The sequence below is a fragment of the Gadus macrocephalus genome, chromosome 7 (assembly GCF_031168955.1).
Source record: "Gadus macrocephalus chromosome 7, ASM3116895v1".
Taxonomy (NCBI): domain Eukaryota; kingdom Metazoa; phylum Chordata; class Actinopteri; order Gadiformes; family Gadidae; genus Gadus; species Gadus macrocephalus.
Genome location: NC_082388.1, coordinates 387,296 through 408,583, shown reverse-complemented (window position 1 = coordinate 408,583; position 21,288 = coordinate 387,296). Strand labels below are relative to the sequence as shown.

The following is a 21,288-nucleotide window of genomic DNA, read 5'->3' as shown; positions in this document are numbered from 1 at the left end:
ACACACACACACACACAGGGACCTGGTTAAACAGAGCTACACACACACACACATACACCACACACACGCACACACACACACAGGGACCAGGTTAAACAGAGCTACACACACACACACACACACAGGGACCTGGTTAAACAGAGCTACACACACAAACGCACACACACACACACACACACACACACACACACACACACACAGCGACCAGGTTAAACAGAGCTACACACACACACACACGCACACACAAAAACAGACACACACACACAAACACACACAGAGACCAGAGGGGTATTCCGTCGAAGTCACTAATGAAAGCGGCCCTTAGTTGATTAAGCCCGGTTAGAACTAATGCCAACTTCCACTTGAGGCTAAAGGCATTCCATCAACCCAGTTCAGCTCAGGTTAGTTCAAGCCAGGCTTACGTTATCGTGGAATAAGCGTGATCACGAGATATGTAACCAGCCCAGAACCTTGAATGTCGAATCATGGATCAAATGTCCGAGCGGGAACTTTCCCAGCGGCGGACAGAAGCTGCTTGTGGAGGTCTATGATGAGATCAAGCATATAATAACTCAAAAAGGGAACACCGTAACCATTAATAAAAACAGGGAGGCTGCCTGGCAAAAAAATCGCAGATCTTTTGAATGCATAAGTAGTATCAAGCGTAATATATATACATTTTATATTGATTAATATCTGTCATCAGGGAGATAGTCTCGAGGTAATGTGTCGTCCGGGGTTCAATCCCCAGCCATTTAGTAATTTAGGAAAGATTACTGGAGAAATCAAACAACTTTTCATGCCTTTTATTTTCAATTTCTTTGAATATACTAAATTGACGAACCACAGTTTTTATCTCAACAGAGGTGGTCTCGGCTGCATGCCGGGAAACTCACCTGAATGGAATTTATGTGGCTGACAATTTCCCATGCAGCAGTGTCTTTGCCATAATGACAAAGGCTTCACTATCAGTAACATTAATATCATTAACTTTACCATGGGCTATTGCAAGTTAGATTTGTATTCAAGGGATATTGTAAGTCATATTTATTATATAAAAAGTAAATTGTTAGGCCTAATTTCTCTGATATAAAGGGAATTACGAAAATAAGACAACGCCAAGAATTCAATGACTCACTCAGGACGTAAACTCGGGTCGCCCATACTACAGGGCTAATGCTAGACCACTAACCCAACTGCTGGCTACCAAATTTGATATAATACATAATGTAGGAGCCAGAATGAAGAAGGAGAAAAGTTTTTCATTTCGTATTTTTGTGTTTCTGCCAGAGAATAGAACTGAACCCTTGATTATCTTTGCAATCCTTATTTTCAATTAACTGCAAGAACTTTAGAGTTTTGTATTTTCATTTAGTCTAATTAAACCGATTGGAATTTTCAACTTTAAACCGCACTGGACCTGGATTTCTTTTGATTTAGTATGTCTAGTATAAGCGTCAGACTTTCAAGCTCAGCCAATGCAGTGGTTAATTAAGGACCAGTGTTACGCACCTGGCCTAGGGGCGCCAGGCTACACAACAAAAAGACGGGAGACAACAGTTTCCCAATCAAAATAAGTATTTTAATCAAACCAAACCAATCCAAGTGCTCAACTTATAATAAAAGTATGGGATGTGGAAGTCAGTAAGTCTGTAGTGTGGAGTGTGTATGCATGAGTGGATTATAGGTGTGTGTGTTGTTTCAACATAAGTGTTGAAAGGTGTGCATGGCTAGGGAGCTGAAAAGAACAGAGAGGGAAGGACTGGGGAAGCAGACTCTTATAGGGCGTTGGCACCCGGGCCCAGGTGCACGCCAATCACTCCTAATGACCCATTAAGTAGGTCTCTGCTCCCCAGTCCTAGAAACAAATGGAAGACACAACATACAGGGAACCGTCACACCCCCCCCCCATAAAGACGGAGTCCCAAAGGGATCACCGGCAACCCATTTAACATTAGATAAATATATACTATCTACCCTCTATCATACCCAACCTCTAATCCAATGGCCGCCTGCCCACTGTCACAGGCCTCTACCCCAGCAACCGGTACCACGGAAGCACTTTAAGGGGTGCAAGACAGACAGAGGCATAAAGGACCAACGGAGACCGGACCTCAACTTTTGATTAGGCTTGTCAGTTAACTGGCATGTATGACAAGTTTTGATAAATGCTGACACATCTCTCCTCATACGAGGCCAAAAGAAATGCCTAAGTAGTCTATCGTACGTTTTTCCTCACACCAGCATGTCCAGATTCATTATGCGCTACTTTTAACACTGACTGGCGAAGTTTCTCTGGCAACACAATTTGGAACACTGGTTCACCCACAAACCTTCCTTTATGTGACAGCCATTTTCTCACCAACAATGAATCCTGCAGAAAATACCCACAAGCACTGTCAAACAGCTCCTCCTCTGGCCGTACCAATGGAAATATCTCCTTCAGATAGGCATCAGCCTGCTGTTCCGCAACCAGATCTGAACGGGTTATGGACAATGGAAAATCAGAAAGAGGTATCGAAAACTTTTCAGATACTTTTGTCTTAATTGAATCATTTAAATGAGATTTCTCTTTTAACTTAGCCATTGCACGGGTCACCGCACACGCTGTAAAAACCTCTGGGAAGTCATGTTCACATTCATCAGCTTCCTCCGTTACCAAGGGAACAGAGGTCACCACTGCCGGCGGCGGCGGGACCCCAGCCCAGACCTTAGCACCCACCAGGTCGTTGCCCAGGATCAGCGTCACACCCGGAATAGGCAGTGCTGGGCACACAGCGAGCTTTGCTTCTCCCTGGAACAGTTCACATTTTAGGACAACATTATGCAAGGGAACCAACAAAATATTCATGTCCCGGATAGGAACCTTATCACCAGTGTCAGAAACATTAGTCAAAGGGAGAACACCAGCTTGAATGAATGAATCAAAAGCCCCAGTGTCCCTCAAAATAGTTACCGGTACTTCTTCCCCACCCTGCACCAAAGACACAGTCCCCTGCATGATAAATGGACGGTAAGAATTCAGAGCTACAACCGATGTATCCTCATTTGAACCGAAAGTAGGTGTAACACAAGTGGACACCGGACGAACTGGAGCTGCCATAGCAACCCCTTTTGGTTCCCAATGACCCGCCTTAGGGGAATTTAACAAGAAGCAATCTTTTTTCCAGTGCCCCCATTTGTTACAGTGATGGCAAACCTTCCCCGAGTCACGCACATCATCCCTACTGTTGTTGGCGTTAGCTCTGGAATCGACAGGCAGAGGTTTATTAAATCGGCCATGCGACTCACTGGCAGCAACATAATTGCCACCGCCCGCTCTAAACTCTCCACGGTGCGTTAAGACAAAGTCATCTGCGAGCGCCGCCGCATCTGCTGCGTTGCATGCTTTCTGCTCACTGATATATGTTGCCACACGAGCTGGAACAGAATCTTTGAACTGCTCCAAAATCATCAAATCTTGTAAGCCTTCGAAATCTTCCACCTCCGAGGCGTTACACCAGCGGTTAAAGCTCGTCGTCAAATCACGTGCAAATTCCAAATGACTTTGTCTGTCATGTTTCTTCCAAAATCGAAACCGCTGCCTATACGCCTCAGGAACGAGCTCGTATGACTTCAGTACCACTGTCTTAACACGGGCATACTCTTGACTGTCAGCCGCATTCATAGCCGAAAAAACCTCTTGCGCCCTGCCTGTTAAGACGCACTGCAGCATCAATGTGCGCGCCGAGTCAGGCCATTTACGCACATCTGCCACCCTCTCAAACATGGCAAAGAATGCCTCAGGATCACGTTCGGAAAACTTGGCACCAGACGTAGATTGCCACTAATGTCAAACCCCCCTGCAGACCGTTCTGCAGGTTCTGAAAACACTTGTGCAGCCCAGTGGCGGCTGGTGGAATTTATTTGAGGGGGGGCTGAACGTTTGCATTCCAAACCCCTGTAGGGGGGTCTGGGGGCATCCTCCCCCACCTGATTTTTTGTGATTTTCACAAACAAACGAAGCATTCTGGTGCATTCTGACAAAATAGTAAAGGCAAAAAAATAACATTTACTTACAAAGACGAATGGGGCCATCCTCCCCCACAAGATTTTTTGTGATTTTCACAAACAAACGAAGCATTCTGGTGCATTCTGACAAAATAGTAAAGGCAAAAAAATAACATTTACTTACAAAGACGAATGGGGCCATCCTCCCCCACAAGATTTTTTGTGATTTTCACAAACAAACGCAGCATTCTGATGCATTCTGACAAAATAGTAAAGGCAAAAAAATAACATTTACTTACAAAGACAAATGGGGCCAGGGAACTAAGTTTTAAGTTATTTTTTTGCCTTGTAGAAATCAGCAACATTAAGAGATATTATGCAGATACATCAACAATAACTTTGAATTACACACAAAGTAACGTTCTCTCTCTCTGTGTGTGTGAGTGAGAGGGAGAGAGATAGAGATAATGGGTGTGTTACGGCCAAGTAACTGTAATTGTGTTGGTAAACGTCACTCATAAATATATCTACAGTCTGCATTAGTATGCATTTAGACAAATACAATGAAATATGAATTCCACAAAATTCATGTAAATGTGCAAACTTTTGTGTGTGGTTGTTGAAGACACACTTAAGGCATGATACCAACATAGGTTTGCAGAGGACTACATACAGTACAATATGCACACTGAAGGCCTGATGCCACCATAGGTTTGCAGAGGACTATATACAGTGTGTACACTGAATAGGTTTGCAAAGGACTATATACAATATGAACACTGAAGGCCTGAAGCAACCATAGGTTTGCAGAGAACTATTTACAGTATGTACACTGAATAGGTTTACAGAGGACTATATACAATATGCACACTGAAGGCCTGATGCCACCATGTTTGCAGAGAGCTATATACAGTATGTACTGAATAGCTTTGCAGAGGACTATATACAATATGCACAATGAAGGCCTGGTCCCACCATAGGTTTGCAGAGAACTATATATAGTACACTTGAAAGGGGTGGGGGGAGGTTGTGAGGGTCTGCAACCAGTGTCCATCTCAAGGGAAATACATATAGGCTAGTGGAATAAATAGAAGTTGCTTACCTCTAGCATGACTGTGTTTTTTTAATCCGTTCTGACAGATGTTTCAGGTCTGTCAACCCTGTCTGTGTCCACGAACTATCACTCGCACTTGTTTTAAAAAGTATGCAAGGAAAGCAAAAAAATTGCATTGGCATACCCACAGCTAGTTAGCCAAGCCTGAACCAAACTTTGGAAAAACTTCTCTTGTAGGCTCTATCCTTTTCTCTTGCTTGTTGGGTCATGTTCACTTCTGGCTTTTCTGCTCCGATTTCTTTTACTTGCAATTTTTCTGCAAATGTTCTTCTTTCGAAGGGATTCATAAGCAAAGACTTGCTGATCTCTGAGGTAATAGCAAATCCGCGGTTACGCGCAGTGGACGGTGCACTGCGCTTGGGGCTATATCTTGAGCGCCCCAAAGCCATACAATTCGACGACGCTGATTGGCGAAATGATGTACTTTTCTGCCTAGCAACGGGGGAACCATTGGCTAATAATTCAGGCATGTGGGGCTGAGCTAAAAGCGCCCCACGGAAGACATCTACTTCACCAAGATGAACGTTGAACATGTCAGTGAATGAAGATTTAATCATGGGGGATTCTAAAGATATTCTAAAGTAAATGCATTATTCGAATGCAATTAAAATAGATTAATTCTCAAAATGAGAAGATTATTAAAAAAAATATATATAAATATATTTAAAAAAGAAAAGATGGCCGGTCGGCGGGAGGGCGGCGCCCCAGCGCCCTCTATAGGCGAGCCGCCACTGGTGCAGCCGCTGAAATCTTACCATCCCCTATCAAGTCCAATCTATTTTGCTCTACCTGCAACTTAGCCTGTTCTGTCTGCTGTTTAATTTTTTCAATAGCATACTCATTATCTAGCCTAAGTTGTTCCTGATCAGTTTGTAATTTCGCTTACAAAATGATTAATTATTTTTGTTGGTGGTCCCGATCAGTTTGTACTTTAGCTTGCAAAATGATTAATTATTTTTGTTGGTCGAACGTCAACCCTGACATAGCTGCTGGTGAAGGCACCGCCATTGCGGCACCTACTGCGGGAGAAAGAGACGCCTCCTCTTTCTTATCCCGTTCCTCAGTTGAAACCGCTATACCACATAGCTCTCTTTTCAAGACTTCCAACAATGTCTCCTTTAACCTTCTATCACTAGCTTAAATTTTCAATCCAAAACGATCTGCAACATTCAGCAATTGGTCTTTGGTGCATTGATTTAAGAGCTCCACCGAGGGAGACTGAACAACGTCATCCACTGTCACCATCCTGGGTATTGTGCGCTTTAAGAGCCTCCTAGCTGGCAAACCAAACAAAAACAAACAAACAAACTACAATGTAAGTGTCCCCCTAGCCTATATAAACCCCAGCTAACTCCACCCTCTTCGTGTGCCGGTTGCGGAGGATTTCTACGCACTGAAGGCCACCGCAAAGGCCTAGCTCATACCAAAGGGGAGGAAAGGCAACCAATAACTGGCGACCCGCATGCCCCCCTTAGCCGTGCCCCCGAGTCGAGATATTCAGTACGAACTTCTCACTACTGCCGCACCTGACGCACCTAGCCACCCCCCGGCCTTAACCAACGAGCTATTTTACCCAGGCAGCTAAGCGCACCTACCAGGGACACTCGTATCAAACAAATAAACCAGCCAGGCAACTTTTGACGTCCCAAATGACGTTTACTTAGCTGCACAACTACCAGAAATAAACAACTCTCCAACCGCACAAAATGAACCAAACAGCTACCGTACTGTACTGAAATAACCAAACCTAATCAAATTAACTCAAATTTAAGCAGATTAATTCAACTCATAACAATTAACTGCATCTCCCCAAAGTCCGAATAACAAGCCTGTCACATTGCTTTGTCTACTCACCGGACTGTTGACCAAACAAATGGAACGACGGAATCTCCCGGAAAGATTCCCAACTAACGTCACTCCATTCACAAATCCAATACAGGAGGGAGACTAAATTGACGCTCCAAACTCACTGTACAACCAAATTATTGGACGAGCCCCCACTTTGTTACGCACCTGGCCTAGGGGTGCCAGGCTACACCAACAAAAAGACGGGAGACAAGTTTCCAAATCAAAATAAGTATTTTAATCAAACCAAACCAATCCAAGTGCTCAACTTATAATAAAAGTATGGGATGTGGAAGTCAGTAAGTCCGTAGTGTGGAGTGTGTATGCATGAGTGGATTATAGGTGTGTGTGTTGTTTCAACATAAGTGTTGAAAGGTGTGCATGGCTAGGGAGCTGAAAAGAACAGAGAGGGAAGGACTGGGGAAGCAGACTCTTATAGGGCGTTGGCACCCGGGCCCAGGTGCACGCCAATCACTCCTAATGACCCATTAAGTAGGTCTCTGCTCCCCAGTCCTAGAAACAAATGGAAGACACAACATACAGGGAACCGTCACACCAGTATAATGGCTTTTTTGCCAAGATTAGAAGCCACTATAGGAGCAGGGTAGACGACGCGCAATCCAAAACCAAAGTAAAGCAATCTGATTCGAAGTTTAAACAAAAATGCTTTATTTGTCACGCTCTCTCCCACCGGATCCTAGCTGCCACTAGTTTTCTCTGTTAGTCTTGTCTGTCTCTGTCGTGTTCTGTTTCATGCACGGGGGCGTGGCCTGCTGAACTCCCCAACCCAGCCACGGTGATCACCCGCACCTGACCATCATCACCAATCACGCCCACCTGTATATCTTCCCCAGTCATTCAACCATTCGTCGCCAGATCGTCAGCTATACTTACCTGGTTAAGTTATCCTCCGACCTCTCTAGCCCTTTCTAGTTATTCTCGTTATTCTCGTTCGAGTCGCTACTCCTGATCCTGTTGTTTCCCTCCTCAGTCATCGTTGTCACGTCCACCACTCGACTCCCTTCTCCTGCCGGAATACCTGTTCCTCCGAACCATCGAGGGTGACTATCTGTCCGGCAATCTACCCGACCCACCAACTCTGGATCGCCACGAACATTCTCCTCTGCTCTGTGTAGCAATAAACTGTTTAATTGCTACCAACCTCGTCCTGTCGTCATTTGTGCCGTGCGTTTGGGTTCACCCCGTCTTGAGCCGTAACATTATTAAATAAAGCTTCAACCAAAATGCTTTATTAAATAAAGCTTCAAACAAAAATGATTAGTCTCGATAACTATACTTTTTAACAAACATTTGCGGACAAAAAACTGTCCCGCTTCCCCGTCTCACTCACGTTTGTGTCACATTCCCGCAGGTGAATTAAATCCCTTCATCAGCTGAATGAATGCAATAATAGAACTGACCTACGGGGGAGCCAGACAGAATACAAACTCAATTTAACCATTGTTATATAAATTATTATTATTTCCATTCCATTATTGCCATATTTCCGTTATGGCTCCAACACACCGGCCCCTAATTGTTGACGCGGTAGCAAGACAATTAATCAATTAAATAAGGAGCCAAAGCAAACAATTCCATGAATTGACAAACACAGCATACACTTCATAGCACATCAGAGTCCATGGATCATAATTTCTCGTAATCCAAAATTCATTATAATCCAATCCTTGGGAAGAAAAAAGTAATCCATGGAACAAAAAAGTAATCCTTGAAAATCCATGCATGTATTCATGGGCAAAGGGGTTCAAAAGTCAATGAAATGTGTGCGTGCAAGTATGGGAAATGAGAAACTCAAGGTTCAGGGGGTATGTGTGCAGGTGTGTGTTTCTGTTAACAATCACAACTCCATCACACTCAATCACCTGCCTCCAGGAGCAGGCAGAGCTTGTCAATGGGTCGCTGCAGGATGCTACTCTTGGTTTTCACCAAGACACTCCGAACGAGCCCTCCTGGCCCAGGCAGTGCCTTCACCACACGGTCCATGAGCCAAGAGTTCCTTGGTGCTGTGTCGTCGACTATGATGACCAGATCATCAGGTTGAAGGTTCCGCTTAGGATTGTGCCATTTACTTCGCTGCTGCATGATAGGGAGATACTCACACTTACCCATCTCTTCCAGAAGCGGTCAGCAAGGTACTGTGCATGTTTCCATCTCCGCCGAGAGTACATATCTTCCTTTTTAGATAGTCCCGGTGGCATAACTGGTTTGGCCTTTAGTTGAAGGAGGTGGTTTGGGGTTAGGGGTTCCAAATCGTTTCGATCACTGGACACTGTTGTAAGTGGTCTGTCGTTCATGATAGACTCAACCTCACACAAAGCAGTCTGCAGAGTCTCATCAACCAACACCTGTTCCTTTAGGACAGGAAGCAGAATCTTCTTCACCAGCTTAATCAGCCTTTTTCAAACTCCACCGAAGTGGGCTCCAAATGGGGGTTTGAAAGTCCATTTTACTCCATCTTTCAGCAGTGCATTTTGAATCCTGTGGTGATCCATTTCCTTAAGAGATTTCTGCAGCTCTTTCCGCGCTCCAACAAAATTGGTCCCATTGACTGTGCGTATGCTGGTGACTGGTCCTCTGCGACATATAAACCTGTGGAACGCATTAATGCACGAGTCTGTATCCAAATAGCCTGCTACTTCCAAATGCACAGCCCGGCTCACCAGGCAAGTGAAGATCACTCCCCAGCGTTTCACATGTGCCCGGCCCCGCTTTACATTTATGGGTCCAAAATATTCAATCCCAACATGCGTAAAGGGTGGGAGATCCGGCGATACACGATCTTCCGGAAGGTCTGCCATTTTCTGCTCTGCAGCTGCTGCTTGCAAGGAAGGAGTTGGCACTAGGCAACCAATATGTTTGATTCAGTGTGGAGAGCATATGACTTCTTCCAGAATGCCCAACTCTCTGATGAATGTCACGTAAGACTAGTATGGATATGTGAGAACCTTTTTGAAGGATAATCGGATTCTTCATCTCTATCGGCATTGCCAACCTGCTTATTCGCCCTCCTACTCTCAACATACCCTCATCCAGAATTGGATTTAGTTTACAAATTGAGCTACTTGCCTTCACTTGTATACCTTTCTTCAAGTGAGCAAGCTCCTGAGAGAGGTAGCATTTTTTTTCAAAGCGAATGATGGATTTTTCAGTTTCTGTGATGACTTCCACAGACAGCTCCCAGTTTCTATCTTACGATGCTTCACATTTTTTTCAAGGACTTTCATTTTGTCCACTCTGGGCTCAGGTTTCCACTAGCTGCTCTCTTCCTTTCCTGTAGTAGAAGGAGAAGTGCCCGTATCCTAAACATCCATGCAATCCCTTGTTTCAGTCTATTCCATGATGAGTAACACTCAATCAACATGCTGGTTGGATTAGTGTCCACACTAACAATGTTTGCAGAGACCTCCCTTTTGACCTCAGGATCATCTAGAGGGATTTGTCCTAGTCTCTCTTGGATTTCAGGCCATTCTGTTTCCTCCTTCTCTAGAAACTGAGGACCCTTCAGCCATCTTACCGACTTCAAGAATGACTCTATGTTTAACCCACGTGAAGCGTCGTCGGCTGGGTTGTCCTTAGAGTTAACATATCTCCATTGTTTGTCTTAGGATGGTTCACAGATCAATGATACTCTGGAGGCAACAAAGGCCTGGTATCTTCTTGTTTTGTTGTGGATATATCCCAATACCAATGTGCTAACTGTCCAGAAAACAGAGTCCTTGAGTTCCTGTTGTAGCTCCCTCTTCAGCATCCGATCCACTTTCACGGCAAGTGTTGCTGCAGTAAGCTCCAGCCTGGGTATTGTGATCTGTCTGAGAGGAGTCACTCTTGATTTTCCCAGAAGAAATACAACTTAGAACCTTCCTGCTGTGTTGGTGGCCCTGAGATAGCTGACAGTGCCGTAACCTATTTCACTTGCATCACTGAAGTGATGGAGCTCTGCAGTCCTTATAGGGCCAAAATCCTCAGGTTTCATGCACCTATCCACTGTAAATCTGCTGAGCTGCTCCAGTCCTGTGATCCATCTCTGCCGTTGGTTGGAAAAGTCTTCTGGGATAATTTGGTCCCATCCTGACTTTACTTTGCAGAGTCCTTGGAGTATTTGTTTTGCTTTCAGGGTGAATGGAGAAAAGAATCCTAATGGATCATAGATTGAGCTAACCATAGAAAGGATGCCTCTTCTGGTAAGGGCTCTATCCTTGATAGCAACCTTGATGGCGAAAGAGTCACTTTCGGTGTTCCATTCGATCCCAAGTGCCCTTTCGATGGGCAATTTCTCCTTGTCTAAGTCTAGTTCCTTAAATTGCTTGGCTCTGTGATGTTCTGGAATACTCGCCAGCACTTCACGGCTATTACTGACCCATTTGGTCAATGAGAAGCCCCCTTGGGCACATGCCTCTCTGAGGTCACTGATATGCTTGATAGCTTCTTCCACTGTGGCTGTAGACATAATGGCAGTCGTCGGCATAGAAGTTGTTCCTGATTGTCTGAGTTACTTCTCTGGGGTCCTTGGAGGAGTTCCTGGTTTAGAGAGGTGTCTTTAAAAGATGCAGCACAATCTAACACAATTCTTATTTTTGCCTTCTGTTGATGGTAACCATCATGGTGAGGTATGTGTCATACCTGTCCATCCTTACGATGAAACTGTTCCATTGGGACCTTTTCTGCATAACCCTTTTCCAGCACATCAGTCATGAACCTTTTATCCTCAATGGCATATCCTGCATCCCTCTTAAATTTCCTGAGGAGATTTAGAGTGCGTTGTTGGGCCACTGCACCTTTGTTGTGAAAAGGTAAAGGCAGCTGGTAGTGTCCATTCTTGAGAACAAAATAATTACATGCCATCGTCGTGAACCTTTTATCCTCATCCAATGTTTCTTCCTTTTCGTCATACTCCTTTTTCCGCAGAAGTCGTTGTTATACTGCGTAAGGAGAAGGTCCTTGAGATTGGAGACCGATATTCGATTGGCTAACATGACGCTGGGTCCAAGCTATATATATATAGCTTGGATATATACAAGTTATATAAATTATTATTATTTCCATTCCATTAATGCCATATGTCAGTTATGGCTCCAACACACAGGGACTGGGTTAAACAGAGCAACACAAAGAGAAACACACACACACACACACACACACACACACACACACACACACACACACACACACACACACACACACACACACACACACACACACACATTCACAGGCACCAGGTTAAACAGAGCTACACAAAGAGAAACACAGGCACACACACACACACACACACACACACACACACACACACACACACACACACACACACTCACAGAGACCAGGTTAAACAGAGCTAAACAAAGAAATACACACAAAGACAGAAACAGACCCACTCAGGGACCATGTTAAACAGTTACACGGAAAGAGACACACACAGACAGACACAGAGACCAGGTCAAACAGAGCTACACACACACGTACTATCACTTCCTCATGTATTTACCTCTTCCCTATAAAAATTGTATGCAAGATTAATGTTAAGCATTCATTATGGAAATATGTGTGCTTGTGTTTGTGTGTGAAGAAATATGTTCTGAATATGTTGTTATTGATGCGTGCATCTCAAGGCGTTATTCCTAATAAGTGACCAAACGTATTACTTACTTACAAATATGCACACACAAACCCACATGGACACACACGTATTTCCTCTAAAGTGTGTCTTTGTAATAGTCTGCTTGTGTGTGTGTCTGTGTGTGTGCATGTCTGTCTGTCTGTGTGTGTGCATGTCTGTCTGTCTGTGTGTGTGCATGTCTGTCTGTCTGTCTGTCTGTCTGTCTGTCTGTCTGTCTGTCTGTCTGTCTGTCTGTCTGTCTGTCTGTCTGTCTGTCTGTCTGTCTGTCTGTCTGTCTGTCTGTCTGTGTGTGTGTGTGTGTGTGTGTGTGTGTGTGTGTGTGTGTGTGTGTGTGTGTGTGTGTGTGTGTCTGTGTCCTACAGGCATTGCTGCTGTCGTCCGTGGTTCCGTCCAGCGTTCCGTCCGGTCCGACCTGGAGGTAGAACCCGGTTCTGCAGAACAGACGGGTCACGATGCCCTTCAGATGGGGCTCTTTGGGGGGGGGGGGGAGGGAGAGAGGAGGGGGGAGAGGGGGGAGGGACATTTTATCCATGCACAGTGTGTGTAATATCTCTTTTTCCCGATGCTTGCAGAAGACACACAACATTCTGAAAGACTCATACCACCCTGCCAATTATCTGTTTGAACTGCTGCCCTCAGGGAAACGTTACAGGTCCATCAGAACATGCACCACAAGATTCATGAACAGTTTCTAACCCAAAGCAGTCACCATACTCAACTCTGACCTGAAAATAAATCCACTAGTTCTGACAGTATTAACCAGTGTTAACCAGTATTAACCACACCTAATGCAATGCTCAGCACTTTACATATTTGCACTACTATTTTAAGGCATACTATTTTTAGGGATACAATGGCACTAAGTTAACGGTATAATTACCTTTATTTTTTTTAAATGAGACCAGTACGTGAGTGCACTGAATTTCGTTGCACTTCTGTGCAATGACAAATAAATATATCTTATCTTAATTATGGGTATTCGCTGCATTGGTTTGAACATAATTTTGTATTTATTAACTATGTAATTTAATGCCACAACGTTAAACACAGAAATGTTGCCTTCAAACTTTTCATTGCCTTAATATATAGAAAATATTTTTCTTTCTTTCTTTTGAGTAAGGACATTTATTCTTATGTTTTGTCGATGCATCCTCCCAGAAAACAACAAGTCAGAAATGACATTGTGACTTTTCACTTCTTATTGCGGAGCAATTAAAGGGGAACTATGCTTGGTTTGCGCTCGCATTGAGCTACAGCTTCGGGGAGATATTTTACAACACTGTTGTGAAAACTCGTTGACGAACCTTCCCCATCCACTTCTACGCTATAGCCATGTGCATTTATTTTCAAAGAAGCCGGCGAATGCGCGGAGCGTGGAGGTAGATTGTTTTATCTTTGGTTGTTGAACAGAACGATCAGTGTAAGAGTGTTGGCCAACATAATACATAACGATAGCATGAACAATTTGCGCAGCAATCATACATTTATGTATCTGCTCAAGTATGTCACTTGTGTACGGAATTACAGGGAAATGGATTCGGAGATCGAGACGGTATGCTGTCTCCAGTCCCAGCAGGAGAGTAGTCCTAGGCAGATGCTTTGTCTGGAAGATTAGGGACACATTTATGTTTACGTGTAAATGCTTGCAAATAAACATTGTAAATTTATATTATTGTATATTGTTTTAAAATGTTTCCATTTTTTTAAATAACAGATGTTTGCACCACCTTTCTTTCATTTGTTCAATAATACACACTTTGGTAAGAAAAATATTTATTTTGGATATTGAAAGAAATGCAAGTGACAGTTCTTCATGGTTTGTTTTTTGCCTTATGGCTATTGTGTAACATCTTCTTGAGGGTTCTCTGGATTTCCTCGTGACACTTGTACCCGCACAAGTTCGGGTGTGGGTGGTGGCTGCACCGGCGCAGACAGGCCGAGCCGTCTTGGGTCATCAAGCCTCATGCCTCATAACAATGCTGTTTGCCAACGCTTGTAACTAAGAAAAAATACAAAGCAGAACTGTTACGATACAAACATGTTTACAAGCGGGGAACTACACCAAAGGTATAACATGGCTAAAGCTATAATGGAGGTTCACGTATCGTGAAGGCCTAAACACACCGGCGCCGAAGCGCAGCGGCGCGCATTTCACGCACGTCAAAAGCCGCCCCTAGCACCAACTGGAAGCGGCGCGACGGTCGCGCTGCAGTATAAAATCAGGAAGTCACCTGTCAATCAACCGCAACAAAGAGACGAAACGCAATGGGTGAGTAGCCTATTGTATTCTAGTTCATTTATTTTCCATCTTTTTGGCTGAATAATTTGAAAAATGTATAATCTGCGCAGTGAAAGTATGTTTTCAAGCAGCAGATCTACCAACTTAGTTTGTAGGGCACTTTATCGTTTTATTTACTGTCATTTCCTATTTATTTTATATTTTGCAATTATTCATCTACTGCGTCAACAATCTCAATAACTGCAGGACCTTCTATTAAGCCTTTTTAGTATATAGTGCAGTCACCTTTTGTTTTCCCAATTGTTATTGTGTGTATTTATTGTATTGAGCTACTGGATGGCTTTATTGGTCCCCAACGGGACCAATAAAGTAGCTTTCTATCTATCCATCTATATAGCCTTAACATAGCCAGACATTTACATGTATGCAGCCAGTAGTTATCCATTTTAATTGAACACAAGCTATTTTACATTTTATTTAGTTTTTTTTATTTCAACAGAACAATGTTGCCAGACAGAGGGTGGTTGCCCTTCTTCTGCTGCGCCGTAGGCGGGCAAGGAGAAGACGAAGGGTTTGGGTGCACCCCATCAATGAACGGAGACAAGAACAGGGGGTATGCCACAATCTGGTCCAGGAGCTCCGTGCAGATCCTGGCCAATATTTCAATTTGCCACTAGGAAGTGTACAATGGCAGAACCGTATGGAGTAGCCTAGTCATGATGACCTATAATCTAGTTATTATCCCTCTCTGGTATACTCTTTTGCATATATATATATATATATATACTTTTTTTTTTATCCCTCGGGATAAATACAGTGATGTTATTGCTGTGCTGGATTCAGTAGCCAGTGTATTTTATTTGAGGGCTCGAGACACTTAATGTTATTTTTCCTTAAATCCAGAGAGACAGTTAATAGAGAGCATGATCTGATACCAGAGAGACAGTTAATACATGACAATGCATTTTTGAGCTTTGCCTGTGTTTTCTTTTACTTATTGATTTTATTGTATGAGAATGTTTCTATGTGAAGCACTCAATTCAACATATTTTTCCACCTCGACGACTAGTCTCTCATCGTCCATTCTCGCAATTGTTTCTCACAAACGAAAGAGGGCAACATCCAGTGGTGAGGAGTAGATATGGAGGTGCCTACGGGACCCGGGATGTACAAACCAGCTTTTAAAAAGCGCTTTTTCAGGGGCGGCGACGCTAGGGAATAGAACATTGGCTCGAAGACTAGTTGGGCGGCGCGGCGCGGAACGCTGCCGCGCGTTTATTCGGTGCCGGTGTGGGCTAGTACATCCGGAATAATGGGGGCAGACTTATTGACGCGCCGAAGCCGGTGTGCTTAGGCCTTAACAGTTCTGCTACCGACGAATATGTTCTAACTAGCAGCTCTCGTGCAGGGTACGGCATTATATGGCCAGCCGGACATATCACATGATGTAGGATCTACACTCTTAGAATAATCAGAGGCATTTAAATAGCAGTCTAGTGATCTAAATAAACAAGAACCTGGATTCGGGGATTTAGCCTGTATCTGGGGGACGAGACAGACGAACAGCAAAACAACCATGAAAACAATGGAGCAGTTTCCTGCCATAATTCAAACCTGAAAAAAAAAGTTTCAAAGGCTTGTAAGTCTGGGTTTGAAAACTCAACACCTTGTAAGAAAGGTTTTGCAACACTGAAAAAAGAGATCAAACCTGAAAAAAATTCAAACAAAAATTCTAACATCTGCAAACATGATTTTGTGTTCTATTTTATCTTCTTCATCATTTTCACCAACACATTTTCAAAGTTCAAACAATTTCACCAGCGCATTTGCAGTTTCAAATCTGGCACTGTTTTAACAGTGTATTTCATTTTTTCCCGGTTTTGAAACCTTGTAAATGGGATTCTGCATGCATTGAGAAATAAGTTTTGAAAGGTTGAATATACGTATTTTTTCAGAACTGACTTTTCAGCACTGACTTTTCAGAGATTTGACCACACAGGCGCAAGCTTTGAGTCACGTGAATATTGGCAGTTTTCGGTCGCGCACTCGTTTTGAAACTCCTGTGAAAACGTTCCTGGGGCCGGGACCATTTTAGCTCTAAACCTATTGGTTGCTCTCGGCTGACGTACATTCCAATCACATGTGCCGTTCACCGGGCTGTGCGTGATTGACAGTGCTCTGCCGATGAAAAGAATGTGATTGGAATGTACGTCAGTACATTCCAAGGGGTCAGACAACTATCATGCCGCCCAGACTCCCCCATCCGCCAACACCCGCATGGGGATAAGGGAGGGACGAAGGATGTACACGTGCCGTTCACCGGGCTGTGCGTGATTGACAGTGCTCTGCCGATGACAAGAATGTGATTGGAATGTACGTCAGCCGAGAGCAACCAATAGGTTTAAAGCTAAATGGTCCCGCCCCCAGGAACGTTTTTTTTTTCTTCAGACTTGACTGTCAGAAGTTTCAAAACATATGCGCGACAGAACACTGCCAATATTCACGTGACTCAAAGCTTGCGCCTGTGTGGTCAAATCTCTGAAAAGTCAATGCTGAAAAGTCAGTTCTGAAAAAATACGTTGCAATGGCGTAAACGTACACCTTTACATGTTTTTAAAACTAAATATACAACCTTTCAAAACGTATTTCTCAATGTATGAACACCTGCTTGCAGAATCCCATTTACAAGGTTTCAAAACCGGGAAACAATGAAATACACTGTTAGAAAGGTGCCAGATTTGAAACTCTGCAAATGCGCTGGTGAAATTGTTTGGACTTTGAAAATGTGTTGGTGAAAATGATGAAGATAAAATATAACACAAAATCATGTTTACAGATGTTTGAATTTTTGTTTGAATTTTTTTCAGGTTATAATCTCTTTTTTCAGTGTTGCAAAACCTTTTTTACAAGGTGTTGAGTTTTCAAACCCAGACTTACAAGCCTTTGAAACTTTTGAATTTTGAATTATGGCAGGAAACTGTCTCCATAGAAAACAAACGTGTTTGGTAGCGAGTACGCGAACACCCCAGCAAGCAAGCAAGCTAGAAACATACAGGGCTCCCAACAAAACGGTTGAGCAAAGACATTTTTACAGAGACTATCAACATCAACGAGCAACAATACTAAGGGGACAAAGTTCACCCAAGGGTACTTACAGTTTCAAGAGCAACACGGCCATGGCAGGTCGGCATCCGATTTGCAGTCTTTTCTTTCTTTCAGTTCACGCTATTCCTGAGAAGGTCGCCCAACGTTTACTCGTGTCTGGCCTCTCTGTCGGTCAGTCTCCCTTTTCTCTTCTTCTGTTTCTCCGACATTGGGTTTCTCTGTCTCTTTTTAGTCGGCTGATCCATGATGAATGTAACAATCACTTCGCTACTTGTGTTTATATCATGGTTTATATCGAGCCGGTTCCGTGTTTGTGGGTCTGTAGTGCCGTAAAGCAATTCGGTGCAGAGACTCCCGCGAGAGTGGGCGGCGGGTCGCCGGCAGGAACTTGCATGTTCCCTTTTTCCACCAAGATGCGCTAGGAGGAGTCGAAACAGCGACCAATCGACCCATAAAGTGTAAAAGAACCATCACAATGACTGTTAACCTGTTATATTAAGGTAAATTAAGCAAAAAAAGTTGCATAGTTCTTCTCCTCCTCCTCCTTAGTGTCTCTCCTCTTCCTCCTCCTCCCTAGTGTCTCTCCTCCTCCTCCCCCTCCTCTCTCCTCCTCCTCCTCCTCTCTCCCCCTCCTCCTCTCCTCCCCCTCCTCCTCCTCCTCTCTCCTCCTCCTCCCTCTCTCTCTCCTCCTCCTCCTCCTCTGAGCTGGGACATGGGTTCTGCCGTTCTCCTCCAGATCTCGTCCCAGCGGACCGCGATGAACCGAGGTGACGTCTGACCTGAGCTGAAACATGTCCAGACAGAGCTGTCCCCCCACGGTATACCACAAAGACACACACGCACACACACACACACACACACACGGATCCTCCTGCGGCGACAGTTAGAACGAGACGAACGAAACTTAACTAATTAGGCTTCAGCTCAATGCCTGGTTGTGTGTATCGATGCCTGGTTGTGTGTATCGATGCCTGGTTGTGTGTATCGATGCCTGGTTGTGTGTATCGATGCCTGGTTGTGTGTATCAATGCCTGGTTGTGTGTATCAATGCCTGGTTGTGTGTATCAATGACTGGTTGTGTGTATCAATGCCTGGTTGTGTGTATCAATGCCTGGTTGTGTGTGTCATAAGATTCCAGATAGGTCACCCCACTTCTACCTCATAGAATCTTTGTGACCCTAACCCTAACTTGAATCTTTGTGACCCTGACCCTAACTTGTCAGGGTCAGCCTCACCCTACCTTGACCTCTTTCAGGGCTTTTAGCAGACACATTTATCTTAAGCGACTCAAAACAGTTAATTCACCCATTCACCCATTCACACACCGACGGCGGAGTCGCCCCCCCCAGGGCGACAGACAGCTCGTCAGGAGCAGTCAGGGTGAGGCGTCTCGCTCAGGGACACCTCCACACTCAGCTAGGAGGAGCCGGGGATCGAACCGGCGCCCGCAGGTTACCAGCCGACCCGCGAGACCTCCTGGGCGAAGCCTCATAGGTCAGCCTGCGTCAGAGGTCACCCTCCGTCCCATAATGATCCATTCATCGTCTCTGATCACCGGTGGTCTACCCGGTGGACCCGGTTTGTCCCGGATTATCCAGTGGCATTCCCGGTAGTCTCCCATCTGTTACCAGGGAGAATCCCACTTTCCCATCGTTGCCATGGTGACAGCCACATGACTTCCTAACGGGTGTTAGGAAGTCATGTGGCTGGGAAGGGTGTTCCCCCCCTCCCCCCCCCCCCCCACACACACACAGATAGACACAGACGCACTGTGTGTATGTGTGTGTCTCTCTGTCTGTCTGTGTGGTGTGTGTGTGTGTGCGTGTCTGTTGTTCCTCCAGACCTTGGCGGGCCAGAAGAGAGGAGATGGAACGAGAGGTGAGAGTGGATATGAGAGAGAGAGAGAGAGAGAGAGAGAGAGAGAGAATCAGACAGAGACAGAGAGACAGAGAGACAGAGAGAGAGAGAGAGAGAGAGAGAGAGAGAGAGAGAGAGAGAGAGAGAGAGAGAGAGAGAGAGAGACAGAGAGAGACAGAGAAAGAGAGAGAGAGAGAGAGAAAGAGAGAGAGAGAGAGAGAGAGAGAGAGAGAGCAGGAGGAGGATCAGGTAGGAGAGGAGGTGCTGAGAGGCATATTGAGGGGAGGGAGGAGGCGAGATGGGGAGAAGAAGATTAGACACACACACAATTACACACGCACGCACACACATACATAAACAGACACACACACACACACACATACATAAACAGACACACACACACATACATTAACAGACGCACACACACACAATTATGTGTTGTTGACGCGTGTGCACGTCCAACACCAAAAAGTGTGTGCCCACCTGCGTTCGCCTTTGTGTGTGCGTGTGTGCGCGTGCATGCGCTTGTCTACGCGATAACGCGCGCCTTTCGCCCGCCGCGTCGCCGCGCGCCCAACACACACCTTGTCTCCGCAGCCGCCGCTTCTTCCGCCCGAAGATGCGCACCTTGGAGAAGATTTCCGCCAGGCTGCCGCTGCCGCCGCCCCCGCCGCTCCCGCCGCACAGCGCGCCGCTCTTCCTGGCGGCCGGACTCTTCCGCCGCCGGTTGGGCACAGGGCGGTGCGCGTTCTGCTCGCGCGCCTGCCGCTTCTGTCGGATCAGCCCGCTGGCGATCGCCGCCGCCATGTCTCAACTCCACCACCTCCACCTCCGCCGGCACCACCCGCCGCCCCCACCCAGAGAGACCCCTTCAATTAGAGTCCGTGGTCTGGGTCCACGCGCCAAAAACAGTCCACCGTTACCACGGCTCAGACTGCCGCTCCTCCTCGCGCTGTGATGACGTGTCGCCGTTACATGACGCGTGTTACCTGTCCGCCCCGCGCGCCTCAAATGTCACCGCGCGCGTCTTCCCGTGGGCCGTGTGTCCGTTCGCGTCGCCATGGCGCGACTTAGCGCACGAGACGAAGCCGGTTGCGGAGAAACGATCGGAACGGAAACGTGCCGGCGCGCGGAAGACGCAGTTCGCCATCGGTACCATCGGTACCATCGGTAGAGATAAGAGGCGCGCGGACAGAACAGCGGAGAGGAGTCTGGACACACGCACACGCACTCGTTCTCAACAGTGTTTCCCTTCCTTTTGGTTTCTATCGTATGGCTTTCCGAACTTAATCAGGGGGAAAAAAACAATGAAAGAGTCCCGTCTGCAGTCCTCCAGAGTACCGCTAAAGGGACGTGGACCCCTGGAGTCTGGTCTGGATGTGGTCTAGATGTGTGCGTGTGTGTGTGTGTGTGTGTGTGTGTGTGTGTGTGTGTGTGTGTGTGTGTGTGTGTGTGTGTGTGTGTGTGTGTGTGTGTGTGTGGCTTACTTTTCTATCCAGGTCATCC

The 21,288-nt window shown here is 45.4% G+C and overlaps 1 protein-coding gene across 1 annotated transcript in view; it reads right to left on the bottom strand.

Annotated features, from left to right (window-relative positions):
- Window positions 1–21,158, bottom strand: part of LOC132461133 (fibroblast growth factor 14-like) — a 24,355-nt gene extending 3,197 nt beyond the window's left edge. Inside the window, exons 1-2 of the mRNA XM_060056179.1 lie at window positions 20,367–21,158; window positions 12,942–13,052 (exon numbers count right to left, since the gene is read on the bottom strand). Of these exons, the coding sequence (XP_059912162.1) occupies window positions 12,942–13,052; window positions 20,367–20,589 (334 nt within the window). The 5' untranslated portion in view covers window positions 20,590–21,158. The remainder of the gene's footprint in view (window positions 1–12,941; window positions 13,053–20,366) is intronic.
- Window positions 21,159–21,288: the final 130 nt, after the last annotated feature.